Source organism: Panthera tigris, chromosome C1, assembly GCF_018350195.1.
Source record: "Panthera tigris isolate Pti1 chromosome C1, P.tigris_Pti1_mat1.1, whole genome shotgun sequence".
Classification (NCBI taxonomy): Eukaryota; Metazoa; Chordata; class Mammalia; order Carnivora; family Felidae; genus Panthera; species Panthera tigris.
The window spans coordinates 5,918,117-5,941,018 of NC_056667.1; the positions used below are offsets into that span (position 1 = coordinate 5,918,117).

General features: G+C 41.4%; 1 protein-coding gene across 6 annotated transcripts in view; it reads right to left on the reverse strand.

Annotated features, from left to right (window-relative positions):
* The window catches only part of RERE (arginine-glutamic acid dipeptide repeats), a 422,829-nt gene that overhangs the window by 146,807 nt on the left and 253,120 nt on the right, over positions 1 to 22,902 (reverse strand). For all 6 annotated transcript variants that reach the window (XM_042994378.1, XM_042994377.1, XM_042994380.1 and 3 more), the window contains one exon: positions 8,739 to 8,843. In XM_042994378.1, coding sequence (XP_042850312.1) covers positions 8,739 to 8,843 — 105 coding nt within the window. The remainder of the gene's footprint in view (positions 1 to 8,738; positions 8,844 to 22,902) is intronic.

Consider the following 22,902-nt stretch of genomic DNA (forward strand, 5'->3'; position numbering starts at 1 on the left):
TGAAGAATCAGCTCACTGCTTTACTTTTCAGTTTCTCCTAACTCCTCCAAGCACATCTCTGCATTTTAAAGTTGTTGTATTTTATCTACTTAAAAAATTAATGTTTGAGAGAGAGAGAGAGCGCGCGCGCGCGAGAGAGAGAGAGAGAGAGAGAGAGAGAGAGCGCAAGCAGGGTGGGGAGGCATTGAGAGAAAGAGGGAGACAGAGAATCCAAAGCAGGCTCCAAGCTCTGAGCTGTCAGCAAGGAGCCTGACACGGGGCTCAAACTCACCAGCCACAAGATCATGACCTGAGCTGAAGTCTGACACTCAACGACTGAGCCACCCAGGCACCCCAAACGTTCTGTTATATTTTATTCAACATTGGTAGATATTTACTGGCAAGGGGTTTTTTAAATGATCAAATCTGATTTTTTTGTCCTATTTTACGGTCCCATTTATCCTCAGTGGGGCTGTGTTTCCAACTATACATGTACTCTCAATTGTGCCCAACATTTGCCATCTGGCATCTGGCATAAATGTTTTCAGAGTTCAACTACGATAACAGAGGAAAAGTGAACAAGAAAATATTTACACCTAGTTCCAGCTTCTTGTCCTCAAAAGCTATACAAAGACCATGAGCTGTGATGAATAGAAAAGACAACCTAAGACAGAACTAGATCCCAAAATGTCTGAAATCCAAATTAACTGAAATAAAGGAGATCTAGATTGTTACTTTTCGGTTTCAGTATAAAGATTTATGTCAGGGGCGCCTGGGTGACTCAGTCGGTTAAGCGTCCAACTTCAGCTCAGGTCATGATCTCACCGTCTGTGAGTTCGAGCCCCGCGTTGGGCTCTGTGCTGACAGCTCAGAGCCTGGAGCCTGCTTCAGATTCTGTGTCTCCCTCTCTCTCTGCCCCTCCCCTGCTCATGCTCTGTCTCTCTCCGCCTCAAAAATTTATAAAAACATTAAAAAAAAAAAAAGATTTATGTCGGAAAAAAGATGGCCACAATGTAATTTAGGATAACTAAATACTGGAAAAACCATAAATGTTCACCAATGTGGGAATAGATAAATTAGGACACATCCACATGATGGTAGATATGATGCTCATTACAAATGTTTACTGACATGGTACTATGTTCACAATTAAAAAAATGAATAAAGGAATACATGATTATATGTATATTTATGTAAACAGTATTTTATTTATAATCTTAAAATATTCATACACGCATAAACATGCACACAGATGTACAGTGAAAGAAAAAACACAAACATGAACTAAAGAATTATGTATTATTTCAGTTTGCTTCTTTAACTTTTTATTTGTCAAGTTATTCTCTAGCAAGTACATATATTTTTCTTCATTAGGAAAGCTTAAAGCTATCTTTCAACAAAGCCAGAAGAAAATTAGGTTGCATATGAATCAATCTACGATGAAAGCACAGGCTTTGGAGTCAAACAGGCTCGGTGTTTCCTGTTTACTAACTGCATGCCTTAGGCAGATATTTAATATCATACCAATTTTCTCATTTGTCAAATAAAGGTAATGTCAGCTGCACTGAACTTTTATGGGAATTAAACAATCGAGTACAGAGTGAGCATCATCCCACAGACTCTAAAAAGAAAATGTTACAAATTTGGTTCCTTGAGGTCATGCTAAGAAATATCAAATGCTAAATCTACTAAAGATACAGCTGAGCATGTCAAAACTCACCCATGTGAGGGAGAGAGCAGAGTCAGTGATAGGAAACTGAAGTAAAGATACTCAGGAACCCGAAACAAGGTCTCTCACTGTTAAAGATGAGAATTAGAAATAAGGAAAAAGCTAGCAGGACCCCTGTGGTATTGGGATTAGGTTTGGAGAACCTGGTATGAAAGCATGGATCCACACACACTGAAGTCCAGAAATACAGACGTGAAAGTACAGAGTCTCCATCTCAGTCTCTCCTTGCCCTCCCACTCCCTGGCGTCTCCTCAGTGACAAAGTAACGACCACCCCTAAGTAGCATTCTTGGTTGGCTGGTTTCTAAGTATCGCCCTCCATAATCTGCAACAATTTGCCCTAAAAATGAATCACAGTAACAGATTATCAACAACTGAATAAAACAGGAAGCCAAAGGGGCACCCCGGTGGCTCAGTCGGTTAAGCATCTGACTCTTGATTTCAGCTCAGGTCATGATTTCCCAGTTTGTGAGGCTCTGGGCTGACAATGCAGAGCCTGCTTGGGATTCTCTCTCCGCCCCTTCCCTGTTCATGCTCACTCCCCCTCTCAAAATAAATAAAAATTAAAAAAATAGGAAGTGATTAATCAACCTAGTGCAAATAAATTAATAAACTGAAAGTTTCATGAGGAAGAGGCTATCTATTCAATCTCAAAGCAACCTCCCACAAAATAGTCATTAATTATAAACGGAAAAAGAGAAATTTTACAATTACAAAGCCTGGCACCTAATTCAAGTGATCAACGTGAACACTCCCTGCAAGGAGACAAACTAAAATTACGTACTACGTGACAAGAAGTAAAAAACAAGAACACATGACTTCTGTGCTATCCGTGTCAAAGATACAGGCTCTAAATCTAATAAGGAAAAAGCATCCATGTAAACTGAGGAACAGTCTACAAAATACCCTATAGTCTCAAAGTACTAAGGTCATGAAGTAAGAGAAAAGACTGGGAAACCACTCCACACAGACGAACCAGTTGTAAGACAACAAAATCCATCACGCTGAACTGGATCCTTTTTCATAAAGGTCTTTACTAGGCAAACTGAGAAAACTTGACTGGGGTCTGTGAATTCCATGGTAATATTTCAGTGTTAATTTCTTGAGGTGGAGGACTGTATTGTGGCTGTATAAGAAAATGCCCTTGCTCATAAGAAATACACCAAGTATTACAGTGTGATACGGCCTCGTGGTGATGTCATACTTTCAAATGGTTCAGTTAGAAACTAAGGTTTTCTACTATACTTGCAACTCTTCTGAAGGCAGAGACTGCTTCATAACAAAGTGCAGTAAGTTATGCAAGCAAAACACTCAGAGCACTGCTGGGCACAGTAGCACTCAGTAACTGTAGCTATTATTGGTAACATTATTGCCACTGTCTGTTGGAAAGAGATTAAAGAGAAGTCCTTGCAAGTGTCTGAGTTTATGATTGCTGCTAAATATAATGGTAATAATCCTTAAGCTTCAACACTGCTTTAAAAACTTTTTGGCAAAAAAAAAAAAAAAAAAGAAGAAGAAGAAAAAAAGTGAAGAGGGCACAGGTGGCTGTTCATAGACATTCTCTCCTGGATCAGATCTGAGCCCTCAATTTGTTTTCCATCTGAATAGCAAGAGAAGACTCCTTTATCACAAAGCAAAGAGCACAACTACAATCAGATGTCTCATGCCACAGTGCAAGTCTCTAAAGAGACCAAGGATACTTTTCTAAGGCAGTACGAGGGGGAGGGTAACAGATCAGGGACCATCAATACAACATGCTACACTTGATATGTTTTCTTCACTCTCCCTAAATGTACTTTAGTGACGTAAAGAACACTTACTTAGCAAGGGGAAACAAATGGACTGGTTTCTGGGAAAATTCATGCTTCATAATTTAAAGATAAAGGCATCTCCTCTCGAATGGCCCCTACTGAATCTTTTGTTCTTACTGAGATTCCACCATTACTCCCTGCCCCGCCTAACTCACTGGCCTGAGGCAGGAAGTTTAGAAGTTTTCCAACCAATGAAAGGTACGCCCAGAAAAGGCCAGAATGTACAGTTTAAAAGAAAAAAAAGAAAAAGGCATTGAGCAACAGGCTGAAGCTGCAGAGGTGAGAAGACGGTAGTATGGGGAAAAGGACACCCCAAAATGCAATAAAACCTGAACGTTATATAGGGGGACAGGTTCATTTACTATAAGAAGCTCTTGGGTGCCTACCTGGCTCAGTCAGTGGAGTGTGAGACTCTTGATTTCAAGGTTGTAAGTTCAAGCCCCATATTGGGTGTACAGATTACTTAAAAATAAAATCTTTTAAAAAAAACTCAAATATTTTTCTTAATAAAAAAATTTTTTTTCCAATTCTGGTTCTCTCAGATTCTGCACTGAAATTTTCTGACCATAGAATGTATTAGCTCATATTTAATACTATTGGCAAATATTCACTATACTTATTGTGTCAGTTTCACTAGAGTCAATGAAGAAATTATCTTTCATTCTTAGCAACCGTTGTATATTTTCAAGAAGAATTTTATAATCAACGTTCTATGCAGAGTCAAAAATCCCCAGTGTTCAGACTTCCATATGTGAGTACAATCAACCAGATGGTTAATGGTCTACTTGGTAAATCAACACGTCTTAGGAAGTAGTTTATGTTTCACTTTTGGATTTAACATTGTATGGGGTTAAAAAAAAAAAAAAAAAAAAAAAACCTTTGATACTTTTCAACCTTGTCTTGAAAAGAAAATTTATAATTATTTTTACAATTCCCAAGAAGCAACAAAAAAACCTGACAGTTTACTAAAGCAACCTAAAGGGTAGCTTTTACCACCCCCATTTTAATGAGGTAAAAAACAAAGCCCAGGAAGTACAAACCTTACCCCTGGACACAGAGAAAAAGGGGCAGCACAGGATCAAAACGCAGGCTGCCTGGGTCCAAGAGGGGAGTCGGTCTTAACAAAAGATCAAGTAGTCAGATTAGATGGCTACGAGATACTGGATAAATAAAAATGCAACTAAGGACAGTAAACGGACGAATGGAGCCATGTCCCTATGATCACAGATTATAATCATCTCTTTTAATAAGTCAGGACCAACTACTTTAGTTCATGCCAAGAATACTGCTATTTTGTGCAAACGCCTGTAAGGTCTAACTGGCTTTATGTATTAAGACTTTTGAGCTGAAATTTATTAACTATTTTCTAATCAGATTTTGGATTAGAACCTTCAAACAAAATGAGAAATAATGATATTATGTTGCAGAATATGCTGACTGCAGAAGTAAATTTGGGTGAATCTTGTTCGCAGAGCAAAAGCACACACTGCTTGAGCACAGAAATGTCACCACAGGCTCCAGAAGCCAAGCCTGACTGCCTACTGGTTCAAACTTCAGGCCTCTCAGTAGTCAGACCCTTGCAGCTTGCATCCTACCAAACACAGGCAACATCTGTCCCCAATTTTTTTGCTCAAGTAAGTTTTGTTCCTTCAATGCCATGGCTAACAAGAATACAGTATCACCATCCCTTACCAAAGATCCTAAGGGTCAGAGGATTTTCAGAACTCAGAATTTTTTGGATTTAGAAAGGTACTATAACAAATATACCATATACTGTGTAACACCCCGCAGTGTTTGAGCAATGATCCCCTATTCTATCACGTTGGTACTTTTGCAGTAAAAGTTGTACAAACACACAAAGTGAACTAACTCAATACAAATAGCCTCATCTCAGTTCAGGCCAAGAATGACCATCCAATGAGCTTCCGCACCAAACTTAGCATAAACGTTTTTTGATTTTCAGAGCTTTCAGATTTCAGAATTGAGTGAGGATGTCAGAATTAAACACAGAATTTCAAAATAATAAAAAATCCATGCTAATTACCAAGAAATCCACCCTCCCCGAACTTTAAAGGCAATGAACCGAAGAGTATAGAAAAGTCTGCCTCCCACCGTCACATACACGTATTCAACAAAGTAATCCCATCAAAACCAAAAAGTCTGGGGCGCCTGGGTGGCTCAGCAGGTGAAGCATCCGACTCCTGAGTTCAGCTAGAGTCACGATCTCATGGTTGTGAGATCAAGCCCCGCACTGGGCTCCACGTTGAACATGGAGCCTGCTTGACGATCTTTCTCTCCTTCCTCTCTCCCATGCTTCTTTGTTCTCCCTCTCCCTCTCCCTCTCCCTCTCCCTCTCTCTCGCAAAAAGTCCGGAAAGGTCAGGTCCTGACAAGACGAAACGTGTAGAGCCACAACAACCAGGTTAGGGGAAAAATTAAAGAGTAGCCAAATAATGAGACTTAAAAAAAATTTATGCAATAAACATGAAAAAAACTCCAAACTTTCAGTGCGGGCTAATACGCTAAATAAATTACGGAAACTGTGTAAATCAACTTCTAACTACCATCGGGAAATGTGCTTGGAGAAATAAACAATCCCATCTCAAGTTTCAGTTTCAACCGCTCACTTCAAGTTCCTGAAAGTTCCTTTCTGAAGAGAGGGGACAGTCCCAAATGTGTAGTCACAGAATCCCCATTCTGTAACTTGCAGCAGCCGCATCCACACGTGGTCTCTCTCACAGACAGAAGACGGTTTGATGTTTCCTCTTCAGATGGCCCCGGGCACTAAGAGCACAGAGCAAATGCAGCCAGACGGCATGCTAGGCCCGCTCATTCACATGGGGGAGAAGCCCACCAAAGCCCACTCTTCCCACAGCCCCATCCCTCAGAGACTTGAAACCGAGACGCAAACAGAGGTAAATTCTGCAAGGGCATGCAGCCAGAGCATTCTAAGGACCAGCTCGTACAAAAGCCAGGTGGGGAAAACAGAGTTTTCTACACTCCTTTTCAAGTACACCCTCTGTGACCGCGCAAGCAACTGCGGGAACTGCACAGCCAACCCCTCAGAAGCATAACGTGGAATTCGGGGGGAACCCGGGGAGCTAGGGCAAATCTTTACGCTCACTTCATGAGGAGCGTGAGATCTGCTACCGTCTTTACTTATAAATAGAAATTCAAGTATTTTTTCACTTCAATTAATTCATCCACCTCCCCTCGAAAGCCTACAACACATCAAGCACAGGCTGGACAAGGAGAACACAAGCACAGAAATGAACAAATGGCAGCCAGGAAGTCAAAGCGGTAAAAGAAGTGACCCAGGACGCAGACCCTGCTAACGCACCGCCATGGGCATGTCCTTGTACTGGTTTTTCAGACGAGAGAGAAACATCCTTCTAGGGCATACCTCCGCCAGATTTTAAAAGCTAACCGATGGGAAGAATCACTCTGAATGACTGCCAGCAACACCCAATGAAAAATGAGACCAGAACCTGGGTGAGTCTCTAACTTACACAGTTAAATTGCATAATATCACTTTTAATAAGCACTCAGTAAAAACAGACATATAACCAAAACTAGTAAAAAATAAACTTGGTTGTTACGAACCCAAGAGCTAATCATTTAAAACACAAAAGCTATTTAGTCAATTCAGTGATACAATCTAGCTCGTGCCATGTGACAACTACCCACCAAATAGTTAAATAAATGTGGCATCACTGAAATTATGGCCTCCTTTGTATCTAGACAGAAATCCAAGGAATGATCAGGCAGTCAATAAATGCATATTTAGGGGCACCTGGGTGGCTCGGTAGGTTGGGCGTCCAACTTCAGTTCAGGTCACGATCTTACAGTTTGTGAGTTCTTACAGTTTGTGAGAGCCACGTCGGGCTCTGTGCTGACAGCACGGAGCCTGGAGCCTGCTTCAGATTCTGTGTCTCCCTCTCTCTCTCTGCCCCTTCCCTGCTCACACTCTGTCTCTATCTCAAAAATAAATAAATGTTAAAAAAAATTAAAAAAAATAAATGCATATGTAAAAATAAACATTCTGAAATACAGGATGCTTTAAAATAGTATCACGGATCAGCTTCTCTGTCACTGGAACAGGGCTTACTTTTGAAAAAGAAAATAAAAGCTCAAATTTACTATTTTCTAAAGAAAATAAAGGTAAGTAAAAAAGGTGACCATTCAGTACACTATCACCCCTGTAGCTCTCGTCTACAAAATACAAAGAGACAGACACGAACATATATGCCTCACTAGAGCTTTACGCAGCTTCTTATAATGAGCACAAAGAACACGTGGCCTTTCATTAATCCTAGACTGTCTAAACAGTAACCTTCTAATTTTTACATATAATTTCTCAGCATCCTCTAGGAAAAGTTTTTCACTAAAACTAAAAAATACCTACATTGTAATTACCCTGCAAGTAGTTCTTCCACTAACTTCCTTCAGCCAAGCAGCTTTTATTTCTTTCTAAATTCTCATATCTAGAGATTATGTCTCAGATGTCCCAAGCACTGACAACCTGATCATCTGCTAACATTCCTGTACTTTTTAAATCTGTAGTCCCTGTAGTTGCATGATTGATACAGGATAAAAATGAATGCATATGCTCTTAAATAACTTCTTCCATGTGCTAAGTTAAACTATATTACAGACACTAGGAATTTTTTGTATTAAATTTTGATTCTATTGTTTCTCATTTTAAAAGTAATAACTCTACCTGTTACATAGGTCTTACCAGGATGGTTGAGAACTGCATGTATCCGTCTCATACCAGTTGTCTTACTAAAGATATTTCTGTGAGTGTTCCTGGGGTTTTATTAAATGAGTAAAACAAACGACTAACCAGCACATTCTCCGTAACATCCTAGTGTGTGTTCAATATGGTACCACGAAAGGTTTGACACAATGTGCATTAGGGAAATAATCTGCCAATTCACAGTAAGTTCAAAACACAGATCAGCTAAACACACATCTTTACCTTGCCTCTCTACACCCAAATTTTCTCACTTTTCCTTTTCTTAATAAAATCAAGAGCGAACAATAAGCCACTTTAGACGCCAATGACGTTAATTAGAACTCCTTCCAAAGAGGTTCACTTTGGGTTTTGAAGTTGTTTTTTCTCATCTTACTGGCACATGCCCAAATGTGCAAACACACGCACGCGCACGCACATAGAAAAGCGAAGTTCTCACTGAGTGGGGCCAAGTGACTCACTTACCTGGTCTCAGGGTTGTAGCCTAATATGTAGAAAAATGAATCCACTCGAGCTTTAAACTCTCTAGCAGCAAATATGTCAGAAAAATGGGAGATGTTACACTTCCCTCTGAAAACAAACAAATGTAAAAAATACATTATTAGTATTACCCTCAACTGCTGTGCAAACCAAAACACTATTGGAGGCAAAGAGGCAGGGGAAGACGCAACTAAATCCACATTACTCTAAAAACACGTAGAATATGGCTACAGACTCCATATTTATCAATTCAGAAAACGTCCAATATTTTATTTTTTGTGTCAGGACTGCTTCAACCAACTTCACAATTTCACTGCTTGTACCTCAGCATCTTAGCCATGGAGTAAAATCAACTAAACCATAAAGGTAAATTGAGGGTGGGACCATGATAAAAGGATATGAAACTAGACACAACAGGAAAAATAAACCATAGTTAAATTACTTTACCAAAAAAACCACCTAAAGCCTTTCCAAACCGTAAAAATGGGACTTTTCTTCCTGCTACTTTACTATAAGCCAAAATGTATAGCTGTCAAATATTTTTCTTCTCTTTTAATGTTCAAGAAATAAACTGACTTGCAAATTAAAACGGAGAGACTTTAATTTTTTAAGTATACGGATGGGCTTTAATACATAAAAACACACACTTCCCAAATTTTCAGATAACATTCAAAGATCGTAGGTTGGAAAAACACTTTCCCACAAAAATACTGCAAATAAACAGCATTAAGGTTTCCAGGTTCATCTACCAACACAATTTAAAACCAAAAATGTAGCTGAAAACTCTGTAATACCACCAAACTCCTTAAATGCGCGCACGCGCACACACACGTTGGGAGAACTTCCAGCGTTCCCAAGGAGGCAGGGGGGTTTTCAGCAACTCCCTTCGTGGTCACAGAAGGGAACTTTAACATCAAGTGGAAGCCAAGGGCTGCGATTACAGTAGATGGAACCGGAGAATCAACAGCACGTGCATATGCTTCCGGGGCTATGAACTCCTACCACTTGACCAGGTAGGTATTCCATTCTCATAAGGACTCCGTTAGTTGGTGCGTTAACAAATACACACCAGCTAATGGCCAAGGTGTCAGAGAAAGAAGCTAGCCGAGGAATAGCAACCTGGAGATGACATTCATTCGCTTCCCACCAAGGAACTGAAAAACAATGTCCTCCTTTCCAATAGAGCTTAAGTAACTGTGACCAAAACCTCAGTGATAGGCAGACACTAAGATGGGGCTCAAACAACCTCCATTTTAACAATTTAACAAAAGTGCTTGAGATTTATTGACATTTCTTTGAGAACTACCAGTAACATAATACACAGCTCTTGAGCACTTGAGATGTGGCTAGGCTAGTCCAACTGAAGAGAACAGGATTTAAAATTTTATTTAATCTCGACTAATGTAAATTTAAATAATCACATGAGGCTAGTGGCTACCAAAATGAACAACACATTTATATAATATCTCCATCACCGCGGAAAGTTCCATGGGAAGCAATTATTTGTAAGTAACAAGCTACACTAGGAATACGGACTAGGAATCAACTTTGCATACCCAGGACTTTTCCCTCTAGTGTGTAGCTAGAACTAAAATGACCTTCCAGAAAAGAAAAAGCAGCAAAGATCACTTTTACAGATGAACAAACAATGCACTCACTCTGAAACTAACTACCCATCTGACATGATTTAGTCCCTGACACCTAGAAAAAATAGGCTAGTTCCTTCATCAGTTAAACAGGGATAAGAACACCTATTATACTAATCCCTGTTGAGGAGATCAAACAAGGAGTCTATGAAACTTTATACACTATTCAGTGCTACACAAAATAAGTTATTTCCATCACTGTCCCTAACTAAAGGAAAGTGATTCCTCTTTCACTATTCTTCATTATTATTCACATTCAAGTTTACCCTTCAACTTAAGTAATTAATCGATGTATTCATTGAACCTATAAAAACATTGCCAACACGCAATTCTAAACACAGACATTGGAAATCAAGTATGTTTTCTTTAGGAAAGAGTTTCTCAATCTCAGCACTATTGACATTTTAGACTGCATAATTCTCTGTTGTCAGGGACTGTCCTGTACTTAGCAGTATCCCTGACCTCTACCCCATCGCACCCCCAAACCACACTGTGACAATTAAGAGTTTCTAAAGACACTGCCAAATGTTCCATGGGGACAGCAGCACAAATGGTTTCGGAAAAGCCTGAAGCAGCAGGAACAGAAGCACATCATCTGACAAATAAGCATGTAAACTAATGAATGAGGTCACCCACTGGTATGTCCTCTTCTATGTGACCGCGTGAAAGGTACTGGTTTTTGTATATCAATTTCATATCCCACTACCGAACTGCATTCTTTATTATTTGATACAGTTTAATCATTGGTTCTCTAAGGCTTTCCAGGTATGTTATCTGTTATTTGCAAATAAACACAGTTTTATTTCTTTTCTATCCTTTCTTAAAACCAATTATACTGAACCTCTCACGCAATGTGGAAAGTAATGGAAACAGGCACCCTCGCCTTGATCCTGATCTCAGTGGAAAGGTCTTTCAGGTATTACTATTAAATATGATACTAACTTCAGACATAATCATTGCTTTGGAAATATGGAGGTTCCCCCCCTCAGATTTAATAATATGGTGTATGATATTAGCAGAGTCTCTAATAGTGAACCTACCTTGCATTCCTGGAATAAATCCCAGTTGGTCATAATGTCACTTTTAACGAGATATTAAAATTTTTTCAGGATCTCATTAATTAGTTTTACTGTTTTATTCCTCATTAATTTTTTTATTTTTGTTTCCTTCTCTGTACTTTTTTGTTGTTGTTCATAACAGCTTTTATTCATACTAGCCTAGAAACAACCCAAATGTCCATCAATAAGGAAGTGGGTAACAAATCATTGTATATTTGTGTTTTTTTTAATTTTTTTTTATTGTCCATTATTTTCGAGAGAGAGAAAGACAGAGAGCAAGCAGGGCAGGGGCAGAGAGAGAGGAAGACACAGAATCAGAAGCGGGCTCCAGGCTCCGAGCGCTCAGGACAGAGCCTGACGTGGGGCTCGAACTCAGACCGCGAGATGATGACCTGAGCTGCAGTCGGCCGTCCAACCGACTGAGCCACCCAGGCGCCCCAAATCATTGTATATTTGAAGATGAAATACTACCCAACAGTACAAAGGAAAGAAGTACTGGTACATAGCACCTCAAGAGAAAAAGTCTCAGACATTAAATTCTGAGTAAAAGAAGCCAGGGACACAGAAAGCACAGACCGTATGATTCCGTTTATATGAATGAATTTCTAGAACAGGCAAGATTCATCTATGGTGAGAGAAATCGGAATAGTGGTTGCTTCAGGGTGGGAGGCTTTGAGAGGAGAGTAGCTTAAGGGAACTTTCTGGGCTGGTGGGAATATTCCCTGCCTTGTTAAGGGTCAAACAGATTTACCAAAACTTACAAAAATGTAAACTTAAAATGTGTACTTTACCGTATAAACATTTTTAAAGTATTAGGGTAAAATAAAACAGCAAGCCTCAGTAGCACGTAGCCACGGCCGATTAAGGCTGCTGCCCTTGGCAGCTAACGAGCCACCCGGTACGGAGCAGAGCCGAAGACAGAGCAGGTAAGCCCACCTTGGTTGGCCTCCATTTTGAAATATTTTTCCTGTTGCCTCCTGCTGAAGCTGGGAGGTTACGTTTTGAAGTGTGTGTGCGAGAGAGCGAGAGAGCAAGCGAGAGAGCGAGAGAGTAGCATTTTAAGCATTCAGTATTTTTTTTCTCCAGAGCACTCTTTTCATCTTGCTCTCTTTCTCTCTCAAAAGCGGTACGTTATTTGACAGTGTTTGTGGAATGAAGCCGGAGAGACTGTTAAGAGGAAGTCGCCATCACTACCAGCTTACCAAAATAGCGGATTTGGAGCCGCCGAAGTCCTATACACCCTACTTCTAATGTGATGCTTCATTATTAACAGAAACATGACTACAGACTGGGAAGCCCCCTATTCCCGGGGCCTCTCATTCATCAGTAACAAAGGCTTCCTGTAGGATAATCGTTCCGGTAGTCCTTGGGGTGGTGGCCGCACCGTTCCACCCTGGGCACCGCGCGGTCTGACAAATGCTCCGGCTGGTGGGAGGAGGGCATCGGAAGGGGATGAAGGAGAAGAGAGCCGCCTTACAAGGACAGACTACAAATGGAAACATGGCCCAGAAATTCATTCCATCAAAACTATTCATAACCGGGGAAGTCTCTGTATATCCCCAGGGCCACGCAAACGTCAGAGAAGCCTGGAAAGAGGGACACAGACACGTACAGAAGGCTTATAGCCACAGGCCTGCCTACAGCTTTCATTATGACCCTTGCCTGAAAACAAAGGAAAAGAAAGATTTTGAGACAGAGTCAGTGTCTTGTCAGCGGTAAGCCATTTGACTCATGACAGGTATAGAACTTTTCTAAAGTTTCTTTTCCGTGTTTCATTCTGTTTCTCTTGCCTTCCTATAGGTTATGTGACATTTTATAGGATTCCTCTTGATTCATTTACGGTGCTTTGAGAATATCCCTCCACGGTCTCCCCAAGAGTTGCTCGAAGTGTAACCACTTCCATTACCTCCACGTGGACCCCCCCGCCTGTCCGCTCTTACACGCGGTGGTCTTAAGCGTTTCTTCTACATACACTGAGCTCCACATCATTGCATTTTGGTTGATTTGTTGCTCTTTTTATCGTTTAAGCTGGGAACTTAATCGTTCAATTTCATTTTTTCATTGCAGTTGATGTGTTTAGTATCACTAGTTTTCCTTTGATCGGCGCTTTAAATGCATGCCATAGATGTTAGTACATAGTATTTTTCCTGTTGTTTTTAAAAATTTCTTTAATTTCAGTGTTTATTTCCTCTTCTGCTCAGAGGTTGTTTAAAGTTTTATTTTCTTTAAGCTTTATATTTTAATTCCAGTATAGTTAACATACGATGTTATATTAGTTTCAGGAACAGGGTACAGTGATTCAACAATCGTATTCACTGCTCAGTGCTCACCAGGACAAGCACCCTCTTGATCCCCATCACCTGTTTCCCCCATCCTCCAGCCCCCTCCCTTCTGGCGACCACCAGTTTGTTCTCTGTAGTGAGGAAACAGAAGTTTTACATTTCCAAGTGAAATTCTGGCCTTTCTGGTTTTTGTTTTTAAACTCTGGTTTTACTGCCTTTTACTCACATGAATGTTTTCTTTATGATCTAACATACAATCAATTTTTGAGAATATGCCAAGGTACAAAGAAAGAATGCATATTCTCGGGGCACCTGGGTGGCTCAGTCGGTTAAGCATCCGACCCTTGATTTCTGCTCAGGTCATGATCTCATGGTTCGTGAGATCAAGCCCCACTTTGGGCTCTGCACCGAAGGTGCAGAGCCTGCTGGGGGTTCATTCTCTGTCACTCTCCCCCTCTCCGCATCCCTCCCCTACTCACACACGTGCTCTCTAAATAAAGAAATCAACACTTTTGAAAAAAGCATATTCTCTATTATTAGGGTATAGCGGTTTCTATATATGCCTATGAGATTAAATACACAGAAATAAATGTGACAAGAATGGGAACATCTTTATGCGGAAAATTCTTCTTAAACGCTCCTGAGAGACACCAAAGTAAACATGAACAAATGGAAAAACGTCCCCTGTTCTCGGATGTAAGAACTCAACATGGCATTTCCCCACAGAATTGATCTGTCAATTCAATGCTATCCTAATACAAATATCAACAAGCTATTTAAGGGACTGAAACAGGTTGCTACGAAGATGCACAGGAAAAACAGATAACTGAGAAAAGCGGACACTATCAGTGGCACAGCAAAAAATACTAAGACGCCTCCACAGCTAAAAGAGCACGGCGGCGGCACCCAGACAGACAAGACAACAGACTAACGAGTCTAGGACACACAAGGAAAATGAGACACGACAAAGGTGGCATCTCGAGCCACTGAGGAGAAACAGACTTGGCGGTCCATGTGCTGAGAGAGCTGGGAGCGCGAGAGAGGCTTGTTAATACCCGGTGCTGGGACAGCTGGGCACAAGGCCTCAGTAGGTCAGGTACAGGGAGAGGCTTCTAGCCACGACTCCGTCCTCAGGGAATAAATGAAAAACACTGACAACTCTGACTGGATAACAGTAAGCTTTGCAGAATTTTTTTAAAACCATAAAAGAAAACCAGCAAGTGGGAGAAAACATTTGCGACACACACAACAGAAAATGCTAAAGAACTTTTAGAGACAAAAGACCAAACAGCAAACACACAAACAAACAAAATAAAACAAAACAAAACCTAAAGGAAATGACATGAACAGATAACACACACACACACACACACACACACACACACACACACACACACACACACATATCCTTTAAATATATGAAAAAATGCTCACACTCATTCACTGTTAGCAAAATAAAGTAAAACAATACCGAGATCCTATTTCTCACCTATCAGACTGGCACAACTAAAACGAAATAGGACAGCACATGCTGCTGGGGACACAGGGCATGCAAAGTGGTATTTGCTTTCTGGAGGAAAACCACCTACACATAAGCCTTTCAACCCAGAAATCTCTCTCTGATGAATCCGCCCCGAAGATTCACATCTGACAATGAGGAAATACACATGCACAAGGACACCGGCTGCAGCGTCATTTATGACTGGAACATCCTGGAAACACCTTCAAAGCCCACACAGCAGAGCTCCATGCGAGAGGGAATGACGGAGACCTCCATCAGCGGATACGGAGCGGTTTCTAAGGTATAATGTTAAGTAAAAACAGCAAACGCAGAAGAGTAGCTATGGCATGCTACTCTTCATACAAGACAGAAGAGGCTATAACAAAACAGCTATGTATTTGCTCATTTGAAATGAAAAAGTGCAGGAAGGAAAAACTAAGAAGTAAAGCGAGCAGTTACGGAGAGCAGGCGGGAAGGAAAGAAATGGGGATGGGAGCGTGTAAGAGAGTTGAAAACCACGTATCTGTCTGCAGCCCTGACCGTCAGAACCACAGCCATAGTCCGCATGCCCTCGCACATCCAAAAATTAACAAGAGTCCCTACCGACCAGGAGGGACCAAAAGTGGAGCGCAAAGTCTAACAGTGAACCTAACCGTAGTACAAAGAGAGAACACGGCCACTTACAGAGGTATCCAAGAGCAGAACTGACCTAAACGACTTTGGAAGACAGTGTCTTGCCTATAGATTACATGGCTAAAGACAAAAATTTAGTCAGTAAATCTGTTTCTCACAGGGACATGGGTTACAAATTCTAAAACTATGTGTATTCCTGAAGTGAATAAAAATAAGTAAATATATTTCGACAATGAGAGCAGAGTTTTTCGCTTTTGAAGAAAGAAGGTACAAAAAGAGATACAATAAAATGAACCCTGTGCTGTCAGACAGGAAACCTGCCTTCCCTCTCTGCTCTGGGCCATGTGACGATACAAGAAGTCGGCAGTGTGCAGACCAGAAAGATCTCAGCAGAACAGGCTGGCACTCTGATCTCAGACCAACAGCCTCCGGAGCTGTCAGAAATAAATTTCTGTTGTTTCTAAGCCACCCAGTCTGTGCTATTTTGTTACAGAAGTTTGAATTAAGACATTAGTGAAATTCAAACAGGGTCTTCAGTTCAACTGTATTGTACTAATGCTAATTTCCTGGATCTGATAACCACACAGGGGTTCTGTCAGATGTTAACACTGAGGAAGACTGGGGGAGGGATGGATGGAAACGCAGTACTCACAACTTTTCTGTGCGTCTAAAAGCAGCTCCACGTAAAGAATTTTTAAAAGACTGAGAAGTATCCAAGGGCACAGAGAGTATATTGTTCAGCTGGGTGTTCCCAGCACCTCAGAGCCCTTGCCCAGCTAGCAGCGCCAGGACACGGGAAGGAAGGAAGGAAGGAAGGAAGGAAGGAAGGAAGGAAGGAAGGAAGGAAGGAAAGAAGGAAAGAAAGAAGGAAGGAAAGAAGGAAGCAAAGAATGAAGGGAAGGAAGGAAGGAAGGAAGGAAGGAAGGAAGGAAGGAAGGAAAGAAGGAAAGAAAGAAGGAAGGAAAGAATGAAGGAAAGAATGAAGGGAAGGAAGGAAGGAAGGAAGGAAGGAAGGAAGGAAGGAAGGAGGAAGGAAAGAATGGAAGGAAGGAAGGAAGGAAGGAAAGAAGGAAGGAAGGGAAGGAAAGAATGAAGGGAAGGAAGGAAGGAAGGAAGGAAGGAAGCAAGGAAGGAAGGAAGGAAAGAATGAAGGGAAGGAAGGAAGAAAGGAAGGAAGGAAGGAAAGAATGAAGGGAAGAAAGGAAGGAAGGGAAGGAAGGAAAGAAGGAAGGAAGGAAGGAAGGAAGGAAGGAAGGAAGGAAGGAAGGAAAAGGAAAGGAAAGAATGAAGGGAAGGAAGGAAGGAAGGAAGGAAGGAAGGAAGGAAGGAAGGAAGGAAAGGAAAGGAAAGGAAAGAAGGAAGGAAGGAAGGAAGGAAGGAAGGAAGGAAGGAAGGAAGGAAAGAATGAAGGGAAGGAAGGAAGGAAGGAAGAAAGGAAGGAAGGAAGGAAAGAATGAAGGGAAGAAAGGAAGGAAGGGAAGGAAGGGAGGGAAGGAAGGAAGGAAGGAAGGAAGGAAGGAAGGAAGGAAGGAAGGAAGGAAGGAAACAATGAAGGGAAGGAAGGAAGGAAAGAAGGAAAGAATGAAGGGAGGGAAGGAAGGAAGGAAGGAAAGAATGAAGGGAAGGAAGGAGGGAAGGAAGGAGGGAAGGAAGGAAGGAAGGAAGGAAGGAAGGAAGGAAGGAAGGAAAAGGAAAGGAAAGGAAAGGAAAGGAAAGGAAAGGAAAGGAAAGGAAAGGAAAGGAAAGGAAAGGAAAGGAAAGGAAAGGAAAGAAGGAAGGAAGGAAGGAAGGAAGGAAAGAATGAAGGGAAGGAAAGAATGAAGGGAAGGAAGGAAGGAAGGAAGGAAGGAAGGAAGGAAGGAAGGAAGGAAGGAAGGAGAAGGAAGGAAGGAAGGAAGGAAGGAAGGAAGGAAGGAAGGAAGGAAAGGAAGAAAGGAAGGAAGGAAGGAAGGAAGGAAGGAAGGAAGGAAAGAATGAAGGGAAGGAAGGAAGGAAGGAAGGAAGGAAGGAAGGAAGGAAGGAAGGAAAAGGAAAGGAAAGAAGGAAGGAAGGAAGGAAAGAATGAAGGGAAGGAAAGAATGAAGGGAAGGAAGGAAGGAAGGAAGGAAGGAAGGAAGGAAGGAAGGAAGGAGAAGGAAGGAAGGAAGGAAGGAAGGAAGGAAGGAAGGAAGGAAAGGAAGGAAGTAAGGGAAGGAAGGAAGGAAAGAAGGAAGGAAGGAAGGAAGGAAGGAAGGAAGGAAGGAAGGAAGGAAAGAAGGAAGGAAGGAAGGAAGGAAGGAAGGGAGGAGGGAAGGGAGGAGGGAAGGAAGGAAGGAAGGAAGGAAGGAAGGAAGGAAGGAAGGAAGGAAAGAAAGAAAGAAAGAAAGAAAGAAAGAAAGAAAGAAAGAAAGAAAGAAAGAAAAAAATGACCATCAAGCTATGGTGTCTAATGAAGTACTTAAGCACATACGGACAAAACAATAAAAATGCTGTAGGTCGAAGTTATTTTACATATTAAAACAACAGTTGATCAAAGCCAGGAAATGAACCCTGGAACTGTAAAACTAAATGCTCTGAGGCGTCCGGACACTCATCAGGGGACCCACAGGAGCTAAAGGAGTTGTGTCAGTGCCAAAAATGGCTGGGGAACTGCGTGGAGATGTACTCAGTCTGCATCAATCACTGCATGTACAACCCTAGCTGCCCAGAACAAAGTGAAGAGATCAATTAATTCAGGATGAAAAGGGGAAGATTAGAAGCCCTGCAGAGCGAGGCTAGGGTTTTCTGGCTGGGAAAGGCTCCAGAAAACTCACTCTAGAACATATTCCTATATGTTCCCATATTCCTATATGTCAAACGTCTTCCTAGGAAGACGAATTCCTAGCCAAGATGACAGCTTGGCACCTGCCCTACCTGAGGACATGTTTTTCCCCATGTTTTTACAGCCCTTCAGTCGTTGAGACATTTACGATATTTGGGAATGCACAGTTACAGGTACACAGTAAACCTGAAAACGCTGCCCAGGTCACATGCTCACAATCCAATCACAAAGCAATCTCTCTAGATCCTTTCTTTGATCATCAATAAAACATGATCCTTAGGGTGAAAAAGAAGTAACATAGCAAACAAACTGCAAGCTATAATTTTTATTTAGCGTAATAAAATTTATCTGCTTGTTCTCAGAGCAGGTTTATCTGCTCATTCTCGGAGCATCTAAAGGTGGCTCCTGGAGCTCAACTCTCCCTCCCGTACCCGAAGTAATCGGAACAGCCAGTCAATCCAGCCAAGAGGCCACAGAAAAGTAAAATAAATGGATGCTGAATAATTGTACCGTCAATAACTTGGTGCAGAACTACGTTTAATTGCATTTTTTCTTTTCTTCCTTTTTTGCTTTAAGAACCAATTCAGGGGCACCTGGGTAGCTCAGTCGCTCAAGCATCCAACTTCGGCTCAGGTCATGATCTCATGGCTTGTGAGTTCGAGCCCCGTGTCAGGCTCTGTGCTGATACCTCCGAGCCTGGAGCCTCCTTCGGTTTCTCTCTCCCTCCCTCTCTCAAATAAATAAGCATCAAAAAAAAAAAAAAAAAAAACAACCCAATTCAGATTCAATGACCGTAAGTAAGCACTCCCCATGCTACTGAGTGTGAGGCACTCTGAGAGACCCTTTCACATCCATTATCTGACTGGACGTAGGACCAAAATATGTGTGTTTGCTTCAGGGTTCCGTCACTTAATCACGCGGCCTTGCGTAAGCTTGTCAAAAGGATGCCTCAAAAGTTTAACAAACTTGACCTTGGTGAAAAAACTATGTGGCAGAGCCAGGATTCAAACTGCAGCCTTCTCGTCGTAGTCTGGTGTTTTTTCTATCATACCAGCATGGGCCCAAAATACTTAGCTACTGGGGAGAACTCAAAACTACTTCTCTCAGGATACTAACTGCACCATATGGCTACTGGTAAATGTAATGAAAAGAAAACAAACAGCCGGAGAAACTTAGCCGGAAAGGCAGGGATGAGGGACGGCCAAGGCAAGACTTAAAACACAGCAGCCAAGCAGCGGTGCTGGACCTCAACACAGGTCTCCGGAACGAACGGTCCCACAGTCCCTCTGGGAGTGAATGTCGTTTGGGGAAGGAAATGCTCATCTTACAGAAAACAGACTGCAGAGGAATTCTGTCTCCCTTCCGATTCTTGACGGCTAGAGGACAAAGCGCTCCCTCCCCCTTTATCACCTGACCCTCACACCGGCTTGAAAGAGAGAAAGCACTGCAGCACTTTCCTCCTTGGGGAACTGCCATGGCAGGAGCCACCTCAGAATTACGGGTCCCAGGAGCCCACTGAGCTGAGCGCTATGATCTTTGACAAGAAGGGTGCTAAGCACTAACGCTATCAGTCTTTTTCTTTCTTTTTTTCTCTTCCATGTTTGCCACTACATTCATCTGACCCTTTTTCACGTTCCTACAAACTATTTTGTCTCTTTCAAAACTGAATTTATTTTTTACTTTTCTAAATGTTTATTTATTTTTGAGAGAAAGAGAGACAGAGTGTGAGCAGAGGAAGGACAGAGAGAGAAGGACACACAGAATCCAAAGCAGGCTCCAGGCTCTGAACTGTCAGCATAGAGCCTGATGCAGGGCTCAAACTCACAAGTGGTGAGATCATGACCTGAGCAAAGTCAGATGCTTAACCGACTAAGCCACGCAAGCCCCGCAAAGCTGAATTTATTTTTGGCAGAACTGCTTGATATCTATAGAGGAAGAAAAATTCTTCCTGTGGATAACTGGGCAGGAAATAAGTGGAAGAAAAAACTAAAGTTTCATCTCCCCAGCCCACACTGTATTTTAAAATTAATCTAGTTTTGCTAAAATGAAAGAGAACAATAAAGATTCCTGGGGGAGAAATCTGCTTTTATGGGAAAAGATCTTACAGGAAGCGCTCTGTTGCTGAGAGCCTGGCGAGATTACTAAGTAGTAACAGTAAGAACCATACAGATGAGCTCAAATGTCAGACAAATGCAGTTTGTCTGCAATGCAGATGCAGACAAACGTCAAGCCAGCCACAAGTATTTACTAAGCACCTACTAGGCCAGATCATTCAATAACTGTGACCACTACGATCCGCAATCTTTGGGGAAAAAAATCCAATTGTCAGGTTATACACAGAGGTTCTATTTGAAGCTAACAAAATCAAATTTGAGACGACGGCTAGAATGGAACCACTTTATGACCACTTCAAAGAAAATACCACAGGAAGAAAAGACTAGTCCGTAAGGGTTCTGGTCACATACACAGTGAAAAGAAGATAAGGAATTACCAATAGCATTCCAGCCCTTTGGTGGCCAGGGAAGGGACAGTGACTACACAATTACATATCTCCAGAAAGTATCTGACTGGAAACCCAGTAAAAGTATGTTTACTAGGTCCAGGTGGAATTACGTGGGACAACTGGTTCTTCTAAAAAGGGTAAAACAGTATAAAATGATTCCACAAATCTGAATAGCCGCTAATATTCAAATATATTCATTTCCAGTAAATCTATCAAAACACATTGAATAACCACCGTTACGTGTCTCACATATGTATTTATTAATGTTTGTTTATTTTTGAGAGAGAAAGAGCATGAGCAGGGGAGGGGGCAGACAGAGAGGGAGACACAGAATCTTAAGCATGTCCAGGCTCCAGGCTCCAAGCTGTCAGCACAGAACCCGGGGTGGGGCTCAAACTCACAAGCCGGGAAATCATGACCTGACCCGAAGTCAGACACTCAACTGACTGAGCCACCCAGTCGCCCTGTCACATCTTTATTTAACTTTAACTCCACGTTTTTTAAAATCATTTACCTCAACCAATGACACAAGATGAAAATAGGAGGGGAGAAGCATATATATCAAGATAAGAAAGTATTTCAAGATCAAGCCACTTGTCTTCACCAACAATTTAATGGTTCCATCCATCTATCCAAACTTCCATTAACTTGCTTCATTCAGTGTTCGAGTTTAAGATTGCAAAGTCACTGCCACAAAGACACGAAAGGCTTCTGGGAGCTTTGGAAGACGTTGATAAAACACCAGAGAAATTCTCTAAATGTATCTAAAGTCTTGTAAAAAGCCAAATCTAACCATATTCACTCCTTCCCCTACAGCAGGGATTGGCCAATCTGGCCCAATGCCCGTTTTTATACAGTTGCAGAACAAACAATAGCTTTTACATTTTTAAATGGCTAAAAAAGAAATCAGAAGAAGAATAATATCTCCTGACGTGGAAATTAAACGAAATTCAAATGTCAGCGTCCATAGTTATTGGTGCACAGCACCTCATTTATTTACTTGTCGCCTATGACTGTTGCCCTACAATGGCTGAGCTGAGTAGCTGCGAAGGAGATCGTAGGAAAGATATTCTGGCCCAAAACATTGACCCAAACCTGCCCTAAAAGTTGCTACTAATTCGCCTTGAAATAACTGGCTTTAGCTATATAGCTTTGCACAGGAGACTCCAGATGGGTTTCACTGAACGCCATTTGAGCAACATAATGCAGAAATTATTGGATCTCATTATAGCTCAGTTAAAAGCAAGTAAATCCCTATGACTTTTTTTTTTTCTATTCTTTAACAAAGAAAGTAGTCTTTCACCACTTTATTCTTTCTGGTTGGGAAAGAATTACAAAACTATTACTTGTCTTACTTCCTCTACTACTTAAGAAGCCCACAGTCTTCCACATACATGCGAAATATACCAGGATGAAGATATGTGTGTGTGTGTGTGTGTGTGTGTGTACACGCACGCACATATCACCTTTTCCTGAAAGGGACAGAAAACGCCAGAAAGTGCAAAGTAGGGGCTTATGGTCACTCTTTGGCATAATTACCTAAGAGTATCTGCAATGCTACCTCCTTCCTCAGAATAAAATCTTCAATATATTCTCCCTAACGCCAAGCTTTCTGGTAGGAAATTTTTCATACATACAAAAAATTCAAAGAATAAACAGGTTGCTAAAACTTCCTATAAACCTTGCTTAGACTCTCAAGCCATGCTGCCATATTTGTTTCACCCAT